A 13,919-nucleotide genomic window follows, 5' to 3' on the forward strand; every position below is an offset into this window, starting at 1 on the left:
CTCAAAATAACAGCTGCTTTTTTTCTCTGATTTGAGAATGACTAAACAAATCCAGCTGATTTGCCCAAGCTTCCCTGAGAGGCAAGCTTTCAGTCTAGACCTGCTTGGTGAGAAACCCAAATGTAGATCACTCTTCCACTTCTAAATGTGTATTTTCTTTAAATAGGCCACTAGTCTTCTGGGCTCTAACAAAAGTTCCTTCAACTCCTTTATAGATTATGCCATGAGGAGCTTGGGCCTGTTGCAGAACGGCTTTGTTGGACAGTTTGGCAGAAGACTTTGGTTTTTTTGCCAACCTAAACAGCAGCCTGAATTCTGTCTCTCACATGAAGGACAAAGAGAAAGCCTGTATTCTCTTTTCAGAACTTCAGTTAGCACCCCGTACTGGGATCTAAGGGTATGAGCCAGCCAGAACCACTCTTGTGATTTCTGCCCACTTTGAGCCTGTGCTGGCCTGGCTCACAAGGGTTCGGGGAGTAGGAGAAAAACCTTAAGGGAGAATAAAAAAGGGAAGTCTGTTTTTTGGATACATACCTACTGACAGTCTTGCTCTTATAGATGAAAGCTTCCATGAATAAGTGGTTACTCATGCAGGTATCTTTAGGCAGTAGTCTGTCAATGCATCTCTGCTTTTGATGGAAGTGCTGTTTCATAGCTTAGCCTCGTGATAAGCTGTACTAACCTTGAAACTGGTTTTATTACGCTTTAATGTGTAGGAGAAACCTAACAACAATCACACTTAAAATTGCATGGGCATTTTCACCTGTGTTCAATAGGGGAAAAAAAGAAATCTCTGAGTCCAATGCAGTTGACCACTTTTTTTTATTAATGCAAGTCTGGATTCACAGGCTTAGTAATGGGGTTCAGACAGGTCTATCCGCCAAGAGCACTTCTGGCATGGTGGTATTTAATACATGGAGCAACTGGACAGAAGGGGAGTGATTAGGGCACGGTCTGGGCAGTGGGAGAAAGGTATGCAGATCCTCTGGGGCTGAAGACTGAATTGAGTTCAGCTCTTGCATGCTCTGCCCGATTCCTTATGTTCCTCTGAGAACATAAACCAGGAAGTGTCCTCCTTACACACCCAACACAAAAATGCAGCAGGGTGAGGGAAACAGTAGGAATCTCAACTATTTCATCCCTCCACAGGTTTGGTGGTTATGACAAAATAATATCTCACTGGGAATCCATGCTTAGTGCTGGCAAGGCCGAGGTACCTCTGAATGTGTGTGAATGCAAAGCTGCTGATGTTGTGGGAGGTTCAATCTAGGAAACGTGAGCTCTGATGAATTGTAAACCCCTTCGAGGTCAGGCTGGGCATGTGAGTTTTGGACCTGAACACTGAAGTCCTGCAACAGTGCTAAGGCGAGCTAAAGGAGAGTTATGTGCTGCATTTACATTGGCCTTAACAATAATGGCATTGTACTGTCATGCATTTAATGCCAATATTGTAATTAGTCATAACTGAAGGCCAACATTTTTGGCAATACAGAAGTAGAATGGGGGCAATAAAGATGATCAGACATGTGGGGCCACTTTCACTTTTTTAATATAATTTTTCAGTCTTGAAAAGGTGTTGATGGATAATACTGTACAGGCATATAGACGTTCGCTGTGGAGAATGTGGAAAGGAAACGATGAGCCACTGTTTCTCTCAGTACAGCCACAGAGACACCCCCCCCCCCCCCGTCAAAATAGTTGTTCCACAATTTAAAGTTAAATAATGAAATTTCTGCATACTTTTGACCTACACGGAGATTTGTGTGTCAGTGATTTCAGGAAGTGAATAGACAAACTAAGGAAAAAGCATGTGACAATTAAAGGCAATAGTCTGCTTGCAAAGTTTGGTGCATGACAGATCTAAGCTATGGATTGCCTCAAATTTGAGTATGTGTCTGGGGAAAGCCTACTATATTTGACTTATTTCCTATGCTTTTCCCCTGAGTATCCTCTACTGGCTTCTGTCAATGTCAAGATGCTGGGAGAGATGGTTTTGTAGATCTGTCCCAGTACGATGTTTTGTTTGCTGTACAAATGTGGAACAAGATGATGGATCGTGCCCAAAGTGCTTACAACCGAGAGATAACAGATGCTTTAGAGCAGACTTCATTCTTTCCTTCACCCTTCCCATTGCTCTCTCAACTTGTTATCTTGCAGTAATGGGGAGTGTGTGCTCGTTGGGAGGGCAGCTGAATAGCTGTGTTTTGCTAGAGGGTTTTAGTAATTGTCAAAGGGGCAAAACAGATTCAGCTTGTTATTCCTGTCCCTTTCCTCCAAAGTGCCATTTTGCATTACTGCATTGCTATATGAAAAGCTAAAAATGAAAAATCTGAGGAATGGATCCCTGTGACTCTTCTTGAGAAATGCCATGGGTGGGAGTAATTTGCTTCCATCAGTAAACATAGCAGGCTTTGGGTAAAAGGCTCTTACTGTCAGAAACCCAATTTATTTTCTGCATAGTGAGACAATGCTGGTGGTTGTTAATGTGACTCCATGGAACTGGCCTGTTTGATGAACGCCAGCTGGGTGACACTGGCTAATTTAGCCAATTAACCTGTATGAGGCGAGCTCACAGAGTGTTTCCTCCATGCTGAGGAAGACAGCGGTGTGTTGCACTGCACGATGCTGTTGAGAATTGTCCCTGTGCACCGTGAGAAGCCAGAGAGAGCTGGAGCTCTGCTTTTCAGCTTTTGCTAGAGAGCAGACGTTCATTTCCCTGTAATTGATTAGTCCTCATTATTGTTTGGATCTTTTCAGACTTCTAGTGGTTCTGTATTGTACAGATAAATGCAGCTGACTTTATCCTACTGTTTGGGCATTATATTCATATCTATGAGATTAGATTTATTATAAACAATTCACTTTTTTCAAAGTGCCAGTACTTAAGTGGAAAAGCAAACTTTCTTTTGGTGCCACAAGGCATATCAGTAGGGAACAAAAGTAACATGTAGAAAAAACAAACTTGCTTTACTTAACTTTAAATATGTTTTCCCTCTTCTTGTTAGCCGAGTTGCGTTTTGGGAGACAGTTCGTCCAAGTTTCCTTAGACTGCTTTGCAAAGGAGTTGGGAAATTAATGGCTGTGCTGTGGTAGGTAATTGGGAAGTCTTTAGAGCGGGACTTGTCAGACTCTTGTAGACCATAGCCAGTATCCTCTGGGGCTATAACCGGACTCGTCCGTGACCGTATGAACCACGTAACTTGCCATATACCACTGCACAAGCTGCTTCTGCCAGCCAAAGTTGTTGTTTATTAATATTTAAAGGATAATTAAGGTTTTTTAGTGGCTTTTTCAGATGGTGTGTGCTCTGCAGGAGGGAAATGAATGACAGTTTTCCTTTATTACATGTGTTATATTTCCTTCCTATCTGGTACGGTGTATGTCTCGCTACCTGTCCTGCGGCTGTCAGCAAGCAGCCTGGACTGTATTGCCAGCACTGCTGTCTGTGTAGGACACTGCAGAAGGACAGAGAGCGCTTCAGACTTGTGGCCTGTTGGACTCTTCTTCCAAAGACTGGCACAGGTCTCTGTCTAAAGGGTGTTGAGAACTCTGTGTAAAATATACAACCTTTTTGCCTACCCCTTTCTCTGCTGGTGCAATCAAAGATACTGGTCAGAGAGGCAGTCTCTCTTTCCTTTTATTCCCTGTGTTGTTTACTAATGTCACAGCTCAGATCCTAAGAGCTGTTCCTGCTGCTAAACATTTCTGTGCTTTCTGGTCTTACTGACACTTAGGCCTTTGTGTCATCTGCTACAGCCCCTTCGACACAGAGAACCTGTTTTTGTCACCTGGAACCACTGCCAAGTTTTCTGTGGGTAGCAGGAAGAGCTCATTATACAACTGGACCCCACCAAATACTCCCAGCTTCAGAGAGAAATACTGCCTGGTGAGTATGCTGAGGAAAGCAAAATGCAAAGCACAGACCTAGGACTTGATTTTGGGATTAGATTAGGCTATTGAAGAACACACTCAGAAATGTGAAAATGTAGCACTCCAGGGCCTTTGCAGTTTATTTTGGGGCTTCGTTACATTTTTCTTTTAACCCCTATTTGTTTGAGTTCCATTTTAGATTTTGTAAAAGAAAAAAAAAACCAAACCTGCCAAATATTCCTCTTGGCAGCCAGAATGGTAGGGGTGTGGGCATCTGTTCTAATAGTCTGCGGTGGGAATCAAACTGGGAACCAGTCTGTCTCAGTAGCCACAGAGCAGAATGGCATCTTAGAGGTGCTGTGTGAAACAAGCCTTCCTCTTCCACAACCCCACTTTTTGCCAAGCGTATCCCAGGGGAACAGAAAACCCTGTCCTCTTTCTCATTCGTTCAGGAGGGTTTTGTTTTAATGGTTGTTTTATATGAACCTGTTAATTCTGCCATACATCTGAAATACTAATAACATCATATGTGTTCCCCTAACATAAAGTCGAAGTCAGGTTTGGTGTTGCCTCACCAAGGCAGCAGAATATGCAGTCTTCTTTGGAAAGGTTTAAGTATTTGTACAGGGTATGTTGGACTCTTCAAAATCAACATTTCCTCTAACCTCTACATTCACATCCTGTCCTAAGCTGATGTGGCACAAAAGCTGCTTGGCGAGTTTTTTTTTCCAGAAACAGTTTTTTAGCTGTTGGTAACTTTCATCTGAAAGGTCTAAAGCACAGTTACTACTGCTCCACTTAGGTCATCCAGTAGGCTCTTAATATTTTGTTTCAATAGTCTCTTTTGTCCAGTCTATGCTGGCCTGGCTCCTTCTGTGCAGAAGAGCCCTGTGGTTTTGATCAGTTTGGGTGCGTATGTTTCCAAGAACAGGAAACCATAGTTCTCTGTCTTAGGCGGTATCTTATGCTTTTCAACTGCATATGTGCTCACTTACGAATCTGTTTGCTGCAGTCTGTTTTGCAACAAAGGCAGAACCAAGGGGATGTAAGTGATGAAGCTCAGCCTCCCAGCATATTGAGCTACCTGGCTGCCTGTGATTTTGATGTACATGGGAGGAGCAAGCCTCTCAACCCTGCAGAGACAAGCGAGGCAGACTCGTTCAGCTCTGAGGATCAGAAAGGGACAGAATCCAGAAATACAAATCCAGCCCTAGACCATAGGACATTGCCATTGGTGATTATTCAAGAGACTTGTGCAGAAGAGCGACAGCATCCTCTTCCAAGTCACACAACTCTAGATATCCTGAAGAAGACTCCGTGTGTGGATGGATTTCCAAATAAACCATTGAGTTTTCTGAATCACCACAAAGGTGGTAGAGATTCTTTCAACCAGACCAGAAATCGCCGTCTGACAGAGCAAGAAGACATTAGCCAGAAAAGCTTGAATGCTGCAAATGACCTAAAACCAGATGGACGTACAAAGTCAATTGATAAGACTCTCCAAGAAGTGTTAAATTTGCTGGAATTACATGATGTGGGGCAAGCCCAACTGAAGAAATTGGAACACCGGGTTTCATCTCTGAGGGATAAATTAAAGGTATGGTAGTGTTTTACTCTTGGTAGATGGTGTAGCTTCCTCTGTTACTCCTAAAACTGTAGAAGTTCCGTGACCCTGTGGTGGATTTGATTTAATATATCGATGGCATGTTCCCAAAAAGTAAGTTTGGCCACCAGAGGTCAGGCACTACTCAGGAAAGGCAGCCTTGAGAGCTAGCTACACTGGAGCACTGTGTTGCACAGCATCTCTCAGATACAGCCTTCAGATGCTGCGCGCAGGTCAAGAAATTAAGAAACTGCATGCAGTCGAAGTGGAAACGAGTCGGGGCTACGCATAATCTGAACTGTATGTCAGAGCCCCTGCATTTTGGTTTGCTTCTAATTTTTTTGATGTTTTTCAGACTTAGTATACCTTGAGATGACTGCTTCAGTTCATCAAACCTAATCTTTCTCCAGGATCACCTAGCTTTTACAGGCAGTTCAGTCTGTCTGATGAGTCATATGATGCTGAAAACATTTTTCTCTTTAGAGGCAGGGTCCTGGAGAAGAGCTTTCTGCAAGCAGTGGGTTATACTGCAAATTTGGCAGCCTTGTAGTACGTGGGGCCGGTGTGCAGACTTGGGAGATAAGATGCTGTAAGGTCATCTAAGGTCTGGAAAAATAAATGACGTTAACAAAACTGCACTGACATCCTGTTCCAGTACAACCACTTTAAAAATAGAAATTTAAAAAAAACCCAAAGTGCTCTCAAAGCAGCCTTTCCAAGGGGGAGAAAGTTAGTGGCCCCATGAAATCCACTACTGATATCAAAGTTCTTGGATACTACACTGGAATGCAACAGACACCTAAGGTTGCTACTTCTATATTTGAAACAAGGAATGAGTGAAAATTGCACTAATGGCAGAAGATGGAGAAAAATCAGTTCTCATACCAACCTTAACAGGCATGGAAATTCAAAGAGGAATACAGACAGATTAAAATATTGAAGCATATTTTAACTTTAATTAGCAACATTATTTTGGGATCAGAGCACTGTACCAAGAGCTAAATTTCCTGATGTGTTAAGACTGAAATCAGAAAAGCAAACTGATTTGTTATTAAGCGTGATTTGAAAAACAGCAAAGAACTCATGCAAAATGGCTTGATAACTACAAATAACAATATTTTTCCTTCCATTCCATCAACAGCTAAAGACACTTCATCACAAACATTCATCTATGGAAAGTTTAATGGTGGAGACAGTACTGGAAAGCTTTGACTTTTTAAACGCTGACTGTAGTGCTGATGAGCTTTCATTATTTGGAAGCATAAGAACAGCCAGTATCAGGTATGCATCTGCAGTGCTTCATTGCAGGGACAGGGGTAAGGAGGGCGGATCTCAGGAACACTTGCCAATACACTATACTTGGCTAAGTAACGATTGTGCAGAGTTGGTATGAACATCCAGGAGAGAAATGAATTTTTTTTGAATACTCCGAGATTCATAATTCAGAACACCTACCAGATGGAAATAGCAGGAAACTTAAACTGAACTTATGGAAACCATTGCAGAATGATACCCCCACGCTATGGTGGAAGGCCTAACACGTAGGACTGCTAGAAACAGACTGCAGGAAAGAGGGGTATCAGGATGATGCTGAACAGTTCTGCGCTAGCGGGGGAGAGAGCTACTAGTAATTCACAGAGCTCTTCTACCTGTTCTTTCTTTTGAATTCAGTTTTGCATTTTGCAAGTGGCGTAGCACTGAAACTTACGTTCCAGAGCTCCGAGCCTGATCCTGGGAGACTTACTACACTCCCAGTATCATCGAGTTGGGAGAACACCAAGGGATTTGTCTGTTATATGTGCTGCTTTTGCAGTTCATCAGCTGCAAATGAGCCAGCAACTCGATTTGCATTAGCTGGAAGCATCTTTGCTAGTATTGATTCTCCAAAATGAGATTTTGTGGCATCAAGTGATCCAGTATTACTGTCCTGGAATGAGTTTTAGAAATAAAGTCCTCATGTTTTTAAGAAGTGTTTATAAATGCAATAAAAAATGCTGTTATCTGTTAAATGCCACCTGGTTTGTACTTCCGCAACTTGCTTGGAGGCCACTATTGAGACTGCACTTCTTCATGTTTATTTGGTGATGATACTTTTAACGCTTCCCCCCCATCTCAACAGCACATACAATGACAACACGCTTCGGTCCCTCAGCTGTGACATGAGAACAGAAACAAGAGATGTAACTACTGGTGATGACAACTTAGACACGCTTTTGATAACTCATCTGAAGCTGTGCAAAGGTCTTTTGCAGGTAAGGAGCAGCCTATGGTTTTCCAGGGCACTGGTTGTAATTGTTGATTCTGATTACAGACAAAAGTGAATATGTAGCTGGTTCTTTTATAAAAGCAGGAAGACTCAGAATAGAAATTGAGTCCAAAAAATGCAGTGTATACATGTGTAAAGCACAGAACATGTCACACAAACCTCTGCTGCTTTTTTTTAGCCTCTGGGTTTTGCTGAAGCTCTGAGTAATACCTTTGTGCCCAAGGCAGGCTGCTAATGCAGTAGGACAGATTTGGGTTGAATTGCGTATCGATAACAGGTGACCAGTTTTTTTAATGAATGAAAAACTGCTACTACTGGAAAGAAACTGCTAGCATGTAGGGCAAGAAAGAACTCTTATCTCCCCTTGAGACCTCATTCCTCAAATAATTTCGGTTACAGTGCTCAAGCACATTATCATCCTCAAAGTATTAGCTCTGATGAGGATGGGCAGCGGAGGACAGCGTAACTGTTCGTATTGATCTGCTACGCAGTTGTCAATGGACAGGGGCAGAGAAGGATGTCAGATGCCGGACGGCCTGTTCCAGCATAATGTGATTTACTCCTCCTGTTCTGCTGAGCAGCTTTGCTCAGGTCAGAAGTGACCTGTCCATGCTGTGATGGATAAAGAGGCCCTTTGAGAGCAGCTGGTGTTTTCTCACAGATTTTAGAAGTTTGATTCTAAGAAACAAATCCTCATTCATCTTGAGCTTGATACTGCTTTTGTTTCAGCTACTAAGATAAGCACGTTGCATTTCAGAAACTGAGGTCACCAAATGTAGCCCGGGTTGTCCAGGAGAGCATTTTGGAAAAAGTATCAGAGCAGACAGAAGTCCTGCGGGATGTCTTGGACATGTCTGTTGAAGAAAGTGAGTAACTGCATTATTCCAAGGCATGCCAGAGATGTGAGAGGTACAGGTAACTCTGCTTGAGCTTCCCCAGACGCATCAGGGTTTCATTCTAAATTCCTCACGTTCACATAATTAAATCAGCTCTTATATCTAGATTCTTAGAAAAAACAGGGCTCATCGTTTGTTTGGTTTTTTCCTCTGAAAGGAAAGAAAAGATTTGAAGACGTTTGGCTCAAAGAAATAGTAGCTGAACTGGTATGTCATAGAAACATACCTAGGATGTTAAAGATGATGGAGTCTGCAGTCAAAGAACAGCAGAGCAGCCTTAATAAAATCCTATTTTATATTTCTGTTTTTACTTAGTAAGCAAAGAACCCAACTTCCGTACACATTTGCAAGAAAAGTTTGGTGTGCAATTTTTCCTATCGCAGGCCTTCCCCCTACTAAATTCTTCCATTGACTGTTGGATATGACAAAATGATAAAGGCACAACAGGAGACTTTGAAGGCTTTTGTTCTCATTGTGGTAAATATAGTGGCAAGAATGCAAATTTTAGTTGAAAGCACGTGCTGACAGATTTTATCCTGAAGGATGTGAGAATAAACCGTTCCCTAGAGCAAGGCTCCCGAAGGGCCTTTGGCACAACATGACGAGGGAAGTGTAGGAGTCTCAAAGGCAGAACACAAGTTCAACATCTCTGTAGTAAGAGTGAGAAATTATAGGGTTTAAATGATAGCGAGAAACCACAAGGTATTGCTTCAAGTGCTCTTCTGAAGTGTTTGATGAAAGCAAGCCTGCCTCAGCCTATGCACGGAGGTTCAGAGGTCTCTACTTGTGAAGGTCTGTATGACAGGATCTCTAAAATGCTTGGAAACAGCACATCTCTTGCTGGTAGAGGTGCAAACAGTTAAACTCACAGAAAGTTCTTCTGAAACTTGGCTCAGATGCTGGGATAAAATGAATAATGAGAGGCAGGAGAGCTGCTAGGCATCTCATTCAGGTCTCATAATGACGGTTTAGGAGCTCAACCCAAGCTTGGTGAAATCAATGCTTGCAGATGTTAAAATACTGGCAGCAAGTCTCCAGCTTTGAACAAAGCCATCTATATAATGCAAATAAAAGTTATGCTGACATGTCTCCAGATATGCCATCTGCTGCCTAATTGGTCATGTAAAATCCAAAATCCGCTAGAGCTCACTCACTTTTTAAAATGAGATTTTTTTTTTTTTTTTCTCCCCCTCCCCAGTTATTCAAAAGGCTAAAAAGAAGAAGCACTATCTGAAAATCTGGAGTGATCTTGCGGAGCCTGGCAGCTTCTTGTTTGCTTCAGCAGAAAGATTCCGTCATGCACTAAAATACACATCGATGCTCAAAGTGAAGGAAAAATACCCCGGTCAATTAGAAGCAGGTACCAGTCTGTTTCTTGAACACAAGGCCACTCTGTTTTCATTTTATTGCACAGCTTAAAATTGTCCTTGTGCATTTTAAAAATTAAACTAAAACTCTTACTTGTTTTAAGCAGCTTCCGTCTAACCAACCTTTCATTTTCCCATTTGTTCTTTTCTGTGTTACTTTCAGTATTGCAGAGGTTGCTAGAGCAGATCATCACCTGTGACGGGTTGCTCCCCTCTCTGTACCTCCAAACAGAACCAGTTACTTTATTCCAATTTTATGGCTACCTGGAGAAACACCACATTACCAGCCTGGAGAAACACCTGGGAAAGCTTGCTAAAGAAGGTAATGGCCATGCTTGGCTCCTTCGCTTGAACTCACCGGCCCAGCAGCTGGCTGTTGCTCTCCAAGTTACTACTCGAGATACGCTTCCAGGGCAGAAAACAGCCCAACCATTGCACTGACAATTTCTTTCCATTTTAATACCCCTTACGACCATGTAGTTTTAATTAGAACAGGAGAGACACGCTTGACTCCCATATCTAACCGGGTAGAAACAAAACAGAGGTGTGAAGGAGGGGTTTGTCTTAAATAAGTGCCCTAAGGAGTGGGTTCTGTGGTGTTCTGAAGTTAAAGCAGAAACAAAGCTGGCAGCAATCTACAGCTGGATTCAAGGACTGAGTAAATGTCTGTAGCTTTGTGTGACTGTAGCAGCTGTAATCAGAGACAGATAATAACAATAAAATTTCAGAGGTTACTAACGTGCATTTTCTAGCACGAGGTAGCCAGTGTCTTGCTGAAGCCTAGTCCAACATATGAAAGTACTTTAAAACTTAGTCTGTATCAGAAAAGAATTATTTTAAAAATACTCCTGATATTGGCTGCATCTTTAGTCTTGTTTTGATGCAGATGACTCATCTGGTGGGGGACCAGGAACTTGGGCATTGCTAGCCAGTGAAAAAGACCTGGAACATTCTTCAAATTGAAACTGTCAATCCAGTGCCTGATCTCTTATTTTTCGAAAGACAGAGGGTTTTCTCTTTGACCAGTACAGCAAGATCTTTCAGGGATGTTGAAAAGTATTTTGCTTGATCGGGTCTTCCTTATTATGGGACGAGACCGCTTGTCCTAATGTCCACAGGTGTAGGAGTTCTTTTGCACTCTGCGTTGTACTCCGTGGACCCGGGTCCTAAAAGGGCCAGGGCTTTGCTGCACCCTGTGAACTACCGTTGTGCAACAACCATCTCTGCTCCGTTCTTCAGACAGCCTTGGCATAGGAGGAAATGAAACAATGACAGGGAAAGAAGACAGGATGGTCAAAGGGGCAGTTGTCCTGATTTGCTTCCTGCCACGCTTGCTTGTAGCCATGCGAATAACTACTTGTGGGGAAAGGAGACTGAATTAGAGAGGAGCTTGTCTTCTCTTGATAACGTCTTCCTTTGTCAGTTAGTGAAGTTGAGCCCTTTCACTTGCAGTGATGCTGACTGAGGAGCTGCAATGCCCTGGGCGGCTGAAGACCCTTAAAAAATTGCGAGGAAAGCGACTGAACAAACTCCAACCTCTACCACAGACTTTACGGCTACTTGGGATTTTACAGCTAGACGACAACCACCGCGTCAGCAAAGCGGCCACATCCTGCCTCTCCCGTGCAGCAGCAAGCAAGAACTTCAGGGAAAGGGTAAAGACCGCAGTTCTTACCGGCTTTTCTAAATAGATGCTGAAATACATGGGACTTGTTTTATCCTAGAATAGCACTGTTGTCCTCTCCGCGCTTCATTAATCTGTTCACTAGAACCTAAATTACATCAGTGCTCAAGTGATTTGTCTACACACTTTATTCAATTTCAGATAGGTAAAAAAGTGCTTATATCAGTCTGAATTTGAGTGCTTGATTACGCTTAAGTTTATGAAGCCTTTTTTTTTTTCCCCCTCTTTTTTCATTCAGGCTGTCTTCTTTTACACTGATGTTTTAGCTGACTGTGATGCAAGACTTCAGCAAGCTGCATGTTTGGCTCTTAAAAACCTCAGAGTAAGTATTTACAGCTCTACTTTTGCTGTGCATGTCTGGCCAAAATTGCTAGAAGCAAAAGTGTATCTAGCTTTTTTTTTTTTTAAGCTGGTAGGGTTACTTTTTCAGCTTCCTTCTATTTGGAATTAATTAATTCTTTGGCTGCCAAAGTTCCAAGCTATTAATGCTGTTATTCAGAAGGCAGGAGGCAGAGGGAGCTGCGGGCATCTTGGAGGGTCTCAGGTTGATCGGAGGGCCACAGGACAGTGGCCGAAAGGATGTTTTCTAACTTGTACAATATTGTCAGTGGCGAAGGAGGACAGACACTGTCTGACCGGGGGACGTCTGGCATGTAGAAAAATGAGCAACAGTCAGCTGCGTATGGAGTCAGCTCTAAGGCTTCACCTATAGAAGCTTCAAGTTAAATCCGTTCATCTTGTTTTTTAACAATAGCTGATTATAGTCAGAAAATAAAAGTAATATCTGCATTGCAATTATAAGAAACTGTCAGAACAGATTTAAAGCTTTCCAGCAGCCACAAGTCTGTAATAAGTTAGTTTGCACAGAAACTGTACTCGCAATAATCCCCTCTACAAACATGGAAGCAGAAGATAGCCCAACAAATCAGAGTCTTATTCTCAAAGTCAGATTCACAAAGCACCTCTTGCCCTTGCCCCACCTGCATTAGCTCTTTCCGTGAAGGTCCTGATTGCTTTACGCCAATTTAATGGTGCTGCAGCAGTGAGCTGTGCCCTAGAACTTTTACCCTTTTTCATGTCCTAAAACAGGAGAGAAAGTAGCAGAGGTGAGATCACGCTCAGAAAAATTAACTGCAAGCTGCTGTGGTGGGGGAGAAAGGAAAGGTCACGGTAGAATTCAGATGCCAGAAGAGGCGGGAGTTCGTACGCATGCGTTTACCCTGCAAAAAATGTTCATCAAGATGCTTGCTGAAAAGCTGCTGTTGCAGATTTTTCTTTTCTCAAACAGGGTGTTGAGAGTATTGAGCAGGTTGCCCACCTGTGCCAGTCCGAAACAGAGGAAGTTAGGAATGCCGCCAGGGAAACGACGCTGTCCTTTGGTAAGTCTTCCGTACAGCTTTAAAATATAGATTCTGAACAAGTAATGTGAAATAGCGCAGAACCGGAACAGGCCTGAAGCTCAGCCTGAACACATCCAGGGCAATGGAAATATTTCACATACAGCTACTTCATACCGTTAGGGTAAACTCTGTACCGCGTATAATAACCGAAGGCTCCCATTAAAGCTTGTAGAACCAGACCAAGGAGATACTGTAGGATAAAGTGCTCTAAGAACCACTAAACTTCTGAGAAAGGTGGCGGATAAGTACTGACAGTGCTGCTGGAGTACTTCCTAAGAGTAGCGCTGGCATCAGCAATTCCCTTCTCCTAGATTTTGTGAAAAGGACACTTGAACCTGGCAGCTCACAACGAAGCCTCCTCTAGCTCTGAGATCAGCTAAGCTGATTTAAAGATCTTTTATATATACCAGAACAGCAACAGACGCTGGGGTCTGGTAACCTCTTCTAGCCACCTACAAACTGACCGGTTACTTCGGATTTTGCTGTTCCTATGCTGCTTCAAATGGTCCCGCTCTGAATGCCGGAGGGGTAAAGAGTACAAACAAAATGGTTTTATACTGGTTTGTTACAAGTTACTTCACCTGAATTCAGGAGATCTACAGTGCAGCTGAGCTGCTAACGAAGTGTCAGCGTTCCCCATCTGCCACTGTCCGGTATTTGTCCTTCCACTGAGGGCAAAGGAGAATTGCCTAGGCTAAATACCTTAAATGCACAGCTGCCAGCGAGGATGTCCAGTTTGTCTAGGAAACAGTAATTTCCCTGTTCTGTTCTTCCTAAAAACACTTCGATTTCTGCTTAGTTCTGGGGATCTCCAGGCTTGCTTCACAGAAACA

The 13,919-nt window shown here is 42.8% G+C and overlaps 1 protein-coding gene across 16 annotated transcripts in view; it reads left to right on the forward strand.

Annotated features, from left to right (window-relative positions):
- The window catches only part of RIPOR3 (RIPOR family member 3), a 54,568-nt gene that overhangs the window by 39,318 nt on the left and 1,331 nt on the right, over positions 1-13,919 (forward strand). For 14 of the 16 annotated variants that reach the window (XM_087749646.1, XM_087749656.1, XM_087749647.1 and 11 more), the window contains 10 exons: positions 3,757-3,886; positions 4,883-5,467; positions 6,615-6,754; positions 7,593-7,725; positions 8,497-8,605; positions 9,834-9,995; positions 10,166-10,324; positions 11,455-11,657; positions 11,925-12,008; positions 12,975-13,065. In XM_087749646.1, coding sequence (XP_087605772.1) covers positions 3,757-3,886; positions 4,883-5,467; positions 6,615-6,754; positions 7,593-7,725; positions 8,497-8,605; positions 9,834-9,995; positions 10,166-10,324; positions 11,455-11,657; positions 11,925-12,008; positions 12,975-13,065 — 1,796 coding nt within the window. Of the gene's footprint in view, positions 1-3,756; positions 3,887-4,882; positions 5,468-6,614; positions 6,755-7,592; positions 7,726-8,496; positions 8,606-9,833; positions 9,996-10,165; positions 10,325-11,454; positions 11,658-11,924; positions 12,009-12,954; positions 13,066-13,919 lie in introns of all 16 variants that reach the window. The other 2 variants (XM_087749657.1, XM_087749658.1) reach the window with 1 other exon arrangement.

Source organism: Nipponia nippon, unplaced genomic scaffold (genome assembly GCF_047370975.1).
Source record: "Nipponia nippon isolate SJK-2023a ecotype South Korea unplaced genomic scaffold, ASM4737097v1 scaffold_13, whole genome shotgun sequence".
Lineage (NCBI taxonomy): Eukaryota > Metazoa > Chordata > Aves > Pelecaniformes > Threskiornithidae > Nipponia > Nipponia nippon.